The sequence below is a fragment of the Salvelinus sp. IW2-2015 genome, linkage group LG20 (assembly GCF_002910315.2).
Source record: "Salvelinus sp. IW2-2015 linkage group LG20, ASM291031v2, whole genome shotgun sequence".
Taxonomy (NCBI): Eukaryota; Metazoa; Chordata; class Actinopteri; order Salmoniformes; family Salmonidae; genus Salvelinus; species Salvelinus sp. IW2-2015.
This window is the reverse complement of record NC_036860.1, coordinates 73,594,991-73,607,843: the sequence shown is the minus strand read 5'-3', so window position 1 is coordinate 73,607,843 and position 12,853 is coordinate 73,594,991. Positions and strand designations below refer to the sequence as shown.

The following is a 12,853-nucleotide window of genomic DNA, read 5'->3' as shown; positions in this document are numbered from 1 at the left end:
ACAGCTAATACATCAGGTGAGTGGTTACAACTTATATTACCTATACACAATCCTATTGGAAAAGTTTAAAAATTACATTTACTCATGATATAATTAGTGTGTTGTGCAAGATAAGTTAAAGCTAAGACATTGAAGGTGCAAAGTATCTTTCCTGTTAAAAAACCACCTAGAAATGTAAGTCTGAACCCATGACGTGCCAGTGTTGAAAATGAACGGGTCTAATACTCTTGTTGTAGGTCTACGGAGAAGTTCTGTATCTTTCCCCATGAAGAAGCAGAGTGTTCCAGTGAAGCCCAAGATGACCATAATGAGCAGTTGCCATGTCAACAGCAAGTAGCCACTGTAGAAGAAGGCAACTGCTGCAAAAATGGACTGGCAAAGGAAAGAAGAAACAAAAACATGTTTGAAAGTAATACAAAGAGTTGACTTTGTGTTAATACTCTGTCACAGTAATGTATGAATTGTGTCTTAGATTGTGAGTTCTTACAGAATACTAATGTAATAAAAGAATTGGTTACATACAGCTATAAAATAACAATAATGCATGTTTGTGTGGGCTAAATAGACCGACACAAGAAGGCTTCAATCGTCCTTCCCTCTAGTTATTCTTACAATATAACAACAAGGGATACACTACGGTCAAAAGTTTTAGAACACCTACTCATTACAGGGTTTTTCTTTATTTTTACTATTTTATATATTGTAGAATAATAGTGAAGACATCAAAACTATGAAATACACATATGGAATCTTGTAGTTACCAATTTTTTTTTAAACAAATCTAAATATATTTTATATTTGAGATTCTTCAAATAGCCCCATTTTCCTTGATGACAGCTTTGCACACTCTTGGCATTCTCTCAACAGCTCACATGGAATACTTTTCCAACAGTCTTAAAGGAGTTCCCACATATGCTGAGCGCTTGTTGGCTGCTTTTCCTTCACTCTGCGGGTTGACTCATCCCAAACCATCTCAATTGGATTGAGGTCAGGGAATTGTGGAGGTCAGGTCACCTGATGTAGCACTCCATCACTCTCCCTTTTGGGTAGACTAGCACTTACACAGCCTGGAGATGTGTTGGGTCGTTGAAAAACCAATGACAGTCCCACTAAGCCAAACCAAGATGGGATGGCGTACCACTGCAGAATGCTGTGGTACGCATGCTAGTTAAGTGTACCTTGAATTCTAAATAAATCACAGACAGTGTCACCAGCAAAGCACCCCCACCATAACACTTCCCATCCATCTGCTTTACGATGGGAAATACACATGCGGAGATCATCCGTTCACCCACACCACGTCTCACAAAGACACGCCTGTTGGAACCAAAAATCTTCAATTTGGACTCCAGACCAAACGACACATTCCCACTGGTCTAATGCCCATTGCTCATGTTTCTTGGCCCAAGCAAGTCTCTTCTTCTTATTGGTGTCCATTAGTAGTGGTTTCATTGCAGCAATTCGACCATGAAGGCCTGATTCACACAGTCTCCTCTGAACTGTTGATGTTGAGGTGTCTGTTACTTGAACTCTGTGGAGAATTTATTTGGGCTCAATTTCTGAGGCTGGTAACTTTAATGAACTTACCCTCTGCAGGCAGAGGTAACTCTGGGTCTTCCGTTCCTGTGGCGGTCCTCATGAGAGCCAGTTTCATCATAGCGCTTGATGGTTTTTGCAACTGCAGTTTAAGCAACTTTCAAAGTACTTGAAATGTTCCATATGGACTGAACTTCATGTCTTAAAGTAATGAYGGACAGTCGTTTCTCTTTTGAGCTGTTCTTGCCATAATATGGACTTGGTCTTTTTTCCCACCTTTTTCCCCCTTTATTTAACCAGGTTGAGAACAAGTTCTCAGAACAAGTTCTCTTTTACCAAATAGGGCTATCTTCTGTATACCCCCTTACCTTGTCACAACACAATTGATTGGCTCAAACACATTAAGGAAAGAAATTCCACAAATAACTTTTAAGGAGGCAAACCTGTTAATTGAAATGCATTCCAGGTGACTACCACATGAAGCTGGTTGAGAGAATGCCAAGTGTGTGCAAAACTGTCATTGCAAAGGGTGGCTATTTGAGGAATCTCAAATATGAAATATATATTTTGATTGGTTTCACACTTTTTTTGTGACTACATGATTCCATGTGTGTTATTTCATAGTTTTGATGTCTTCACTATTATTCTACAATGTGGAAAATAGTAAAAATAAAGAAAAACCCTTGAATGAGTAGCTGTTCTAAAACTTTTGACCGGCAGTGTACATCAGCCTACGCAATACCTAAACAACAGCCATAAGTTATTAATTAACTATACTGCAATGAACTACACCCAGCTCACCACAGAATCAGTTGCTGGTACATATGTTTTAGTAAACGATCAGCTGTATCAAACTCTCTCGGGGGTTACCTGGATGAATTTGAAGATGGCAAAAGCAGGCGCGCTTTGCTCAGCATAAACACGCCCCAAGATGCTGTACAGTTGAGTGTTGAAACAGCTGTCACCGAGTCCAAGCAGGAAACTACACAGCAATGCGATGGAGATACTAGGAAACAGATAGGAGACGCTCAACTGTGAGGGGGTTACAACAGGTCGTTTTCAACTGACATGATTTCTGATTAATATTTAAACAATATACAGCCCTGCTTTTATTGTTTTTTTTTATATTAAAACGATACCTTGGTGTCAGATATGGCTTGTTCAGTGTGCTAGTTTTTAAAACCACAKGGGCATCATCTGGGATGTTGAGGTAGATCAAGTAGAAGGCGACAAAATGGACGACCATCCCCAGGAAGACTACAGATGTCCGTCTGAATCGGTTGTTCTTACATGCTAGTCCAAAGACGCCTCCACCTGACAAATCACATCAGATTACTGTSAAACTAGTTCCTTGTTAGATAGTAACACCAACATAAGAGTGATGGGTAAAAGTTACACTGGGCAACACAAACCTACCAACTATCTCTCCAATCCCCACCACGATTCCGGAGATCCCAATCAAGCCTTTAGCTGCCGCTCCAAACTCTGTTGTTGCCCCGATACATGTCCCATACACACCACTGTAGAAAGATAGCTCCAGACCTACGATGACAACACGCTGCTAAAAACACTATTCCTCAGGGAAATGTSTGGACTTTTGGTTGTGCAGTACAATCTACTTACCACTGTATGCCATGCAACAGCTCAGGAGCAATATKGTTTTGGTTTTGAGCAGTTGCAGGATTGTCTCTGAAGAGAAGGAGACACACAAGGAATTACTTTGGATGACTAACAGGATAGTAAACAGTGAAACAACAACATAAACGAGGTAACAGAGGTGTCCTTTAACCCAACGAAATAGATCAGTGATTGATTGTATAAAAACGAATGTGCCTGTGAAGCTACATTAACTTACTGAAYTCTGACTTTGCATCTTGTACTGCAGAGTTGGCTCTTTGCTTATACCTGCCAAACATTAAGATGGAAAATGATCAAATTAGCAAGACAAATACATTATTTATTTTCAATACTGTGATATTCAAATTCATAGCAGAATGAATAACCACCATTTAAAACAGAGACACCAACGCTGTGCCATGGATTCCCATTGGAATAAGGGTACAGTGAGAAAGTACTGTCAATTAATTAGGAAACTAACATCATGCGAGACGAGAGCAACGGCTGGCCTTCCTCCTCATTGAGCATCTCCTCCTCTGTTGGAAGAGTCTTTCTCAGAACCAGGAAGCTGAGTGTTCCCAGCACTGAGGTAACCAGCAGACCTGTAAAGATAGTCTTTCTGCTCCTATCTGAGAGGGACATCAAGAACAAAGGAAACAGTRTCAAACAGAGAACACACACCATTACTAAGCAGGGCAACAATATTCTAAGGACATATGAGTCATATCCTAAATGAAAACAAAGATGCAATTGCAAGTTTTCATTAATGTTAGTTCTATTTTCTCTATATTTTCCCATTGGATGATCTTCACATGCACATACCTGATATTTCTAGCCTTCCATTCCAATCAAAATAAATGTAAAGATTGCCAAATAACATGCTGAAAAAGAAAACAATGTGTTACAATTACACCTTCTGCTCTAGGCCACCAAATAATGGAAATGACTGCCATTATTATATAGCCTACCATTAATATATACTATKAATATACCTGCACTGTAAAAGGGCCCAAAACATCCCTGTGTTCCTATTGATGGTGGAAGCATCAGAGTTCTCCACAAGGAAGTGTCCTTGGGCTGTCCAAAGCACTGATGAAAGGAATACAAAGAGTGAGTGAGAGAGGCTGATTAGGAACTGCAGATGTAATGAATAGAGATGGTTGCTATTTGATGACATTTGAATAGATCAAAATGCATTATCGGGGAACTATTCAGGGAAAATGTGTCCATTTTGTTTAGCACAAAACTAACATTATCAAAAATTCAGTTCATCTGCCCTAAGAATTCTCATTTAGCTCTCCCATTTGTAAAATGTTTGCTTTGCTTGCGATCAGAGATAACGAACATAACCCAAGCATTYCCCTTTTCTGTAAATCATTAACAAGCTCCATTTCAGACATCATAACCATGGTAACCTTTGTCCAATGCTCAGCAACTGACAAGACAGACTCAATACTCTTTACCATGCATACAGGACATATGCTCCTTCTTGATTTGATCTGCCGTACCCATATTGATAACTGTTTCTAATACTGTGTAATTACTATGGCATTTGATCTAYTTACAATTTACAAATCATTATTCCGACAGCAAAAAATGGGTAAACTCAGTTTACAAATTTGTTAGGAATGAATGGCATGCGTAAGAGAATAGCAGACTCCAGAGGAGTCTTTGGATTGGATTAGGCATATGCACAAAGAGGTGAAACATACACTACGTGACCGAAAGTATGTGGACACCTTCTCGTTGAACATTTCATTCCAAAATCATGGGCATTAATACAGAGTTGGTCCTTCCTTTGCTGCAATAATAGCCTCCACTCATCTGGAAAGGCGTTCCACTAGATGTTGAGACATTGCTGCGGGGACTTGCTTCCATTCAGCCACAAGAGCATTAGTGAGGTTGGGCGTGATTAGGCCTGGCTAACAGTCAGCATTCCAATTCCTCCCAAAGGTGTTTGTTGCGGTTGAGGTCAGGGCTCTGTGCAGGCCAGTCAAGTTCTTCCACACCRGTCTCAACAAACCATTTCTGTATGGACCACGGGGCATTGTGCACAGGGGCATTGTCATGCTGAATTAGGAAAGTACCTTCCCCAAACTGTTGCCAAAAGTTAGAAGCACAGAATTGTCTAGAATGTCATTGTATGATGTAGCGTTAAGATTTCTCTTCAAGTAAATGGTCTAGCCAGAACCATGAAAAACAGCCCCAGACCATTATTCCTCCTCCACCAAACTTTGCACTAAGCATTCGGACAGGTAGTGTTCTCCCGGCATTCGCCAAACCCAGATTCGTCCATAAGACTGTCATATGGTGATGCGTGATTAATCCCTCCAGAGAACTCGTTTCCACTGCTCCAGAGTCCAAWGRCAGCGAGCTTTACACCACTCCAGCCGACACTTGGCATTGCACATCGTGATCTTAGGCTTGTGTGCGGCTGCTCGGCGATGGAAACCCATTTCATGAAGCTCCCGAAAGAACAGTTCATGTGCTGATGTTGCTACCAGAGTTTGGAAACTCGRTAGTGAGTGTTGCAAGCAAGGATGATTTTTACGCACTACGTGCTTCAGCAATCGGCAGTCCTGCTCTGTGAGMTTGTGTGCCCTCCCACTTCGCGCCTGAGCCGTTGTTTCTCCTAGACGTTTCCACTTCACAATAACAGCACTTACAGGGCAGAAATTTGAAGAACTAACTTGTTGGAAAGGTGGCATCCTATGACGGTGCCACGTTGAAAGTCACTGAGCTCTTTAGTAATGCGATTCTATTGACAATGGGTCGCTATGGAGACTGCATGGCGGTGTGCTCGATTTTATACACCTGTCAGCAACGGGTGTGGCTGAAATAGACAGATCTACTAATTTGAAGGGGTTTCCACATACAGACCTTTGTATATATAGTGTTTATGACTTTATACCAAACKGTCATGTAAATCATGAGAGTTCAATGTAAAAACATATTTGTACCAATATGTAATGATGTGAATGATTCTGTAGTCGGGGAATGTTAACCAGATACCAGAGGGAACAAAGGAGAGATCCCATGAAACTGGACTTACTGGCTGCTCCTATGCCGATTAGTACTGAGGTGAAGTAAAAGGACCATGTTGATGGGGTGATGAATACAGCTACGTAACCACTATGAAAAAGAATGGAACCATAACAAACAACAGCACATGACCTTGTTATAACTAGACAACTACTTCAGACAGAAATATCAATCAACTACTGACCTGCAAATAGAAAATGAATGGGGGTAATTCCTTTAGAATTCTTGATACTCACCTGTAAAGAATTCCACTGAAAMACATTGTAAACTGTGGTCCAATTATTGCAACAACAGTTGGAGCTAACAAATTTGAAAACGAAAAAATTCCATAGATGATTCCAAGGCTGTTGTACAAGGACAGAAAGAARACAGTACAGTAGGAAAAAGTTTAGTGTCTGGTATAAGGGTCAATGATTCTGAAAGACGCACATTATCTCCCCCACTCTTTTCGCTGGGATAATGTGGTTTTCAAATATTTAGCCTATGGTAACACCATCCAACTCACCTGTGATAACCACTTCCAGTGAAGGTATCATTGTCCAGGCTTTTAACTATGGTTTGCTATAAAATAGAGGAGAAATGGGATATTAATGTGAGCGAGCATATGAACATAGAAAATATGTTCTCAAATATTGCTGCCACCACTACCAATGTGCCMTGTGGATATTGACCTTTACAATTACTAATTTGAGTAATTCCTTTGGCATGACAATCTATTGACTGATGAAGAAATTGGAAACACAAGATGCGTCTGACCCAGGACTCCTCCAACAATGCACCACTGACAAGGCTGCTGAGGACATCATGCTGGAAGATGCAGAGGGAAATAAACTGATGCAATTTATCATGGGGTAAAAGTTCTTAAACTTGAGAGTCAAAGGCAATGGACTTGAAAAAAGCAAAGCATAACTGCAAAATGACAACAATTCCAATCCAATTTTATTGGTCGCATTCCCATATTTAGCAGATGTAGCGAAATGCTTGCGTTCCTAGCTCCAGCAGTGCAGTAATATCTAACAATTCACAACAATACACACAGATCTAAAAGTAAAAGAATGGAATTAAGAAATATATAAATATTGATGTACCATGAATGATAAACAATTATGACATGTCTAATGTAACCAGTTTTAAGATATCAAACAGCTACCAACATTCGATAGCAGTTATCAATGGGTAACAACTGCCCATTGTCTCAAGTTAAATTGACTATTTAGCAAAAAAAAMAACTGATCAGTCAATATATTACAAACATGTCAAATGACAACAGATATTATATTTCTGATTAATTAAGAGTATGTAGCCTACATGACATGTAATTTGAAGGGGAGATGTCAAACAGCTGTCAATTTCAGATAAATTAGCTAGCTCGGGAAGTTGCTAGTATCTGAAATATGATTGAGTAGGCGTGAATTGTCTCCAGTGATATTGACTCTAGCAAACAAAACAAATTACCAGTGAATATAGTTTGCCTAGGTAACGACTTCAGCTACGGTCACACAAGTGAAAGTGTGTTCTTTGACTTACTTCAATGTTTCCACAGGTGGTGAAGGCAGTGAAAATTAACAGAAATCCTAGTCCCAGAATGACAACGTTGTAAATCCTGAGGTCTGCCATGATTATATTATTCTTGCACCACCTCTTGGTAGATGTCCCAGGTCGCTACACAGCACTCAATGCAATGAGATCAGATTATTCCAACAGTTACACTTCTTGCGTCGACCAGACATTTCTGAGATGGCTAAGCAAATACATAAAGCATAGAATATAGCTAGAGACCCCCAGGCTTTTGTTGGACAAGCACTTTTCGGCTACTCTTCTTCAAAAGTCCATATGGTAACTTTTCTTCCGCACGCTCTCTCTGTCAATAARTTATCAGCACGAGCCAATTCAACATAACCCTACCATTAGCACATTTGGTAGATTGTTGTAGTTAGTAGGCTATGTATCTAATAGCTAGCAAGCGACGTYTCTCGTGATCGCATACAATACGACCCAGCTTTATGTCGTTGTTGTGAGGGGGGGACGGGGGACGGACGGACGGACGGGGGGGCTTTCATTAGAAACCAAGCATACCGTTGAGATTTATCAAACGCTTTACAGTCAATGGAAGCCCCGTAGGACCAATACACGTCAGCGTGTACGTTTCCCAGCAGTCTCACTTCATATTGTACACAATCATCATGGCGACCCAGGATGGTAGGTATTGAAAAAATATAATGCYATGCTTTCCCACATATCTATGCGGTGCAATTTAGCAATTTTCAATTCATTAATGTAGGCGTTTAATTGTATTTCTGGCGTTGGTGCAAATTCAACATGTCAATGGGATTTAAAATCATATTTTCTTCATAATCCAATGTTCGCCCGGTTATCCTGGTCACTGGCTAGCTGCTAGCCAACCATATTTAGCTAGCTAACGTTAGCTCTTTCGATTTTGTTACATAGCCAAAATAACTAGAGCTACTGTTACATAAGTTGTAATTTGATTCTAGAAACCTAGGGCAAATGTAATAAGTGTAGCTATCACTATGTTATTTTGTAGCTATCAACATTAGCTATATTAGGCATTTATAAGCTAGCAAGTTATATTAAATAGCTAGCCAACTCTATCTGACTGCAAATGTAGCTTGGTTGTGTCAGCTAACTTAGCTAGCATGACTAGGTAGCTAGCAAGTTAGCGCTATTTGCAAATAAGCTACAGTAGCTCGCTAACAGCCACGTGAGATGTCAGACTTAGCTAACGTGGCTAAACGACCCACAGAATACCAAATAGGTCAACCAGCCAGTTGCTTGCAGCTGCTTTGTCATAACAAATGAACTGCATGARGCCATACTTGCTAGTTATTACTTGGCTGAGGAGACTTAATGTGACAAACTATTCCCAGACATTGAGTTTTGACCAACTATGGCTTTGACATAGCTGTGCCTGGCTGAGAATTCTTGTGGAGCTGAGAATTGTCAGCCAACGTTAAGMTATGCCTTTCATAATCCTTTCATAGGAAGTGAAGAAGTCGTAATGGAAACTGAAGCCACGTTGAAAGAGCCACAACCACTGTGTGAAAATGTTGGCAAAGGGAATGCTGAAGTATTGGAAACTGTGTCTCGGACAGATAATGCCGGGGAAAGCTCTTCAACTCAGGACCCTACTGTCAGCAATGGAGATGACAGTGATGAAGGAAAGGAGATGGTGGATCTAAAGATTATTTGGAACAAGAATAAGTATGATCTCAAAATTCCGTTAGATGGCACTGGAGCCAAACTGAAAGAGCGAATCCATTCACTCACTGGTAAGTAGTTGTTTAGGCTTGCGTACTAACTACTTGGATATGTATAACAGTCACAGTGTTGATTAATGTCTCTCAACCACCCTTTCTTTTTCTCTATGTTAATAGGTCTTCCACCTGCTATGCAGAAGGTGATGTACAAAGGCCTGCTACCAGAAGATAAGACRCTACGTGAAATTAAAGTTACAAATGGTGCAAAAATAATGGTGGTTGGATCTACAATAAATGATGTACTAGCTGTAAATACTCCAAAAGAGGTTATTCAGCAGGAAGTTAAAGCTGAAGAAAACAAAAAGGAACCTTTGTGTCGGCAAAAAGTAGGACTTTTCAACGTCTTTTGAGTTCCATATTTGTAAATAAACAACTTATTTGYCCAAGGTATAGTCACRGGTTATGATATTTTTTATTCAACTGTGAACTTAAAATAATAATGTATTGAATTTCAGCAACACAGAAAGGTGTTGGACAAAGGCAAACCAGAGGACATAATGCCATCTGTTAAAGGAACGAAGGTGAGTATTTTCAACAAAACCCTAATGATGGTTGGGAAAGTATGCTTTTAATGGTTGTTTTACACTGAGTATACCAAGCATTAGGAACACCTTCCTAATATTGTTGCAGCCCCTGTCCCTTTGCCCCCAGAACAGCCTCAATTCCTTGGGGAATGGACTCTCAAGGTGTCCACAGGGATGCTGGCCCATGTTGACTCCAATGATTCCCACAGTTGTGTCAAGTTGGCTGGATGTCCTTTTGGTAGTGGAATATTCTTGATACACACGGGATACTGAGTGTGAAAAACCCAGCAGCGTTGCAGTTCTTTACACAAACCGGTGCGCCTGGCACCTACTACCATACCCCATTCAAAGGCACTTCAATCTTTTGTCTTGCTTGTTCACCCTCTGAATGGCACACATACACAATCCATTTCTCAATTKTCTCAAGGCATAAAAATCCTTCTTTAACCTGTCCTCCCTTTCATCTACACTGAATTTAAGTGGATTTAACAAGTGACATCATTAAGGGATCTTAGAATGACCAGGTGAATCCAAGTGAAAGCTATGTCATGGAAAAAGCAAGTGTTCCTAATGTTTTGTATATTCAGTGTATATTGCCCTGTTTGTAATTTTCTCACAGATATTTCCACTGGAACACTATCACGGTCAGGAGTTTGGAGATGGTTCATTGTGAATTACTTCCTTGTTCTTCCACTAATGACCAGCAAGTGATCTCTCATTTGTTACACAGGAACGCTTACCAACAGTGCCTTTAGCTGGAATGTACAACAAATCTGGTGGAAAAGTTCGTCTCACCTTCAAACTGGAACAAGATCAACTGTGGATTGGAACTAAGGGTGAGATGACCCCCTGGTTTGGTTGGATTGTGTATAAGGAAAAAGTGTTATGGCACTCACACTTATCTGTGTATATTCTCTCCTACAGAGAGGACAGAGAAAATCCCAATGGGCTCCATCAAACATGTGGTGACTGAACCCATTGAAGGCCATGAGGATTATCACATGATGGTAACACGTTTCCTTACTACAAACTGCACAAGCCAGAATGGCAGTTGATGTAATGTATGTTTTTTTTCCATAAACACATACATTATTTTGTTAAAAGTAGATATCTTACTGGCATTTATGGTGCAATTAATTTTCTGTCATTCACTTTCCTAGGCGTTTCAGTTGGGTCCAACAGAAGCCTCTCAGTATTGGGTCTACTGGGTGCCAATTCAGTTTGTTGATGCAATCAAAGACACAGTCCTTGGAAAGTGGCAGTATTTCTAATGTGCCTCTATTATTGACATTGAAGAACTGTGATCTAGAACAGGAACATATGAAAATGGGGATCTGGAGACAACAAGGAGTCCTAAGGAACTTAACATTGAAGCATATTAGAAGCAAACTGAAGGATGCCTAAGGACTAATCATATTATTTGGRGTTTCAAGTGCACTATGAGGCAGCATCATATTCCTCAGCCCAGTTCATCGTTCATTTTTTTTGCGCAAACCCAAGGGAAAACAATAAAACTAAATGTACAGAGATTGCTGATGCATTTCTCAGTTATTCTTAAAGTAATAAAATATATTTAAGAAAAAACCATATAGCTGCACTGGTATGGTAGCCTATGTTTATTTATTCTATGGCTCAACACAAGCAAACTTGCCAAAGTTGAATACGGTTTCTAATGGTCTCAAGATATTGGTTTACCTGTAGTCATGATAAATGTTCATGTTAACAGAAATTATTGAAACATCTAATGGAATTTATGAAGATTCCCTCAGCAGAAATAGATCACTATATAACTTAAAGTAGTAAGAAACTTACTCATGTAAGTTTTGCTATGTACAATCATTTGTAGTTGAGGTGGGATTTCTGTTGATTATTTAAGAAGAAGGGTGGGTGCTGTGGAATAATCTCACAGATGTTTCTTTTCAGCATCAGGCCAGACATTGAGCATTACTGCAATCCAGTGTCATGCTATCATGAGGCCTCTGTCACATGCAAAGGGAATTAGTATAATCACATGGTTTAGATCAGGGATGGGCAACTGTTGGGGGCCACAAAAAATCTGAACTCATGGGCCGCAGTTTTTATTTAACCTTTATTTAACCAGGTAGGCAAGTTGAGAACAAGTTCTCATTTACAACTGCGACCTGGCCAAGATAAAGCAAAGCAGTTCGACACATATAACAACACAGAGTTACACATGGGGTAAAACAAACGTACAGTSAATAATACAGTAGAAAAATAAGTCTATATACAATGTGAGCAAATGAGGTGAGATAAGGGAGGTAAAGGCAATAAATAGGCCATGGTGGCGAAGTAAATACAATATAGCAATTAAAACACTGGAATGGTAGATTTGACAGTAGATGAGTGTGCAAAGTAGAAATACTGGGGTACAAAGGAGCAAAACAAATAAATACAGTAGGGGAAGAGGTAGTTGTTTGGGCTATTTATAGATGGGCTATGTACAGGTGCAGTGATCTGTGAGCTSCTCTGACAGCTGGTGCTTAAAGCTAGTGAAGAAAARAAAGTCCCCACCATCACCACATTAGCAGCCTCCCTCTTGACAGCGGATATGTCATTTTCCTTTAGAGTTTATTTAGTACAATTCTACACATTTTGTGATAGGGTATAGAGAAAGTGTTGCTGTTTTAAAGCAAGTTTGCTGCAATCCTACACATTTTGTCATGTTTCAGAGAGAAGATCTTGCAATTATATAACACATTTTTATATAATTCTACAAATTTTGCCCTGGGGCAAAGAGGAAAACTTACTGTTTTACAGCAAATTTCCTGTAATTCTACACATTTTGCCATAGGGTGGACAGAGATAAATGTTTTTTAAATGATATCTGAGTAAGAC

The 12,853-nt window shown here is 39.8% G+C and overlaps 2 protein-coding genes across 5 annotated transcripts; one reads left to right on the top strand and one right to left on the bottom strand.

Annotated features, from left to right (window-relative positions):
• Positions 1-218: 218 nt before the first annotated feature.
• On the bottom strand, positions 219-8,108 carry LOC111980088 (UNC93-like protein MFSD11). The gene is given in 14 exon segments (XM_024010755.2): positions 219-264; positions 266-372; positions 2,407-2,542; positions 2,676-2,850; positions 2,953-3,078; positions 3,160-3,225; positions 3,392-3,441; positions 3,635-3,782; positions 3,976-4,034; positions 4,146-4,242; positions 6,206-6,285; positions 6,432-6,539; positions 6,701-6,756; positions 7,723-8,108. Coding segments are annotated over 14 exon segments (1,344 nt in total). The 5' UTR covers positions 7,813-8,108.
• Positions 8,109-8,288: 180 nt separating this feature from the next.
• On the top strand, positions 8,289-11,584 carry ubfd1 (ubiquitin family domain containing 1). 4 transcript variants are annotated; one of them, XM_024012505.3, is made up of 7 exons: positions 8,289-8,394; positions 9,198-9,485; positions 9,591-9,799; positions 9,929-9,994; positions 10,728-10,833; positions 10,922-11,004; positions 11,158-11,584. In XM_024012505.3, exons 1-7 carry the CDS (start codon positions 8,379-8,381, stop codon positions 11,266-11,268), a joined length of 879 nt encoding a protein of 292 aa, XP_023868273.1. In that variant the 5' UTR covers positions 8,289-8,378; the 3' UTR covers positions 11,269-11,584. The 4 variants fall into 4 exon arrangements, with proteins under 4 accessions (XP_023868273.1, XP_023868276.1, XP_023868275.1 ...); XM_024012508.2 differs by having other exon boundaries at positions 10,922-11,053; positions 11,158-11,526; XM_024012507.2 differs by having other exon boundaries at positions 10,922-11,058; positions 11,158-11,235.
• Positions 11,585-12,853: the final 1,269 nt, after the last annotated feature.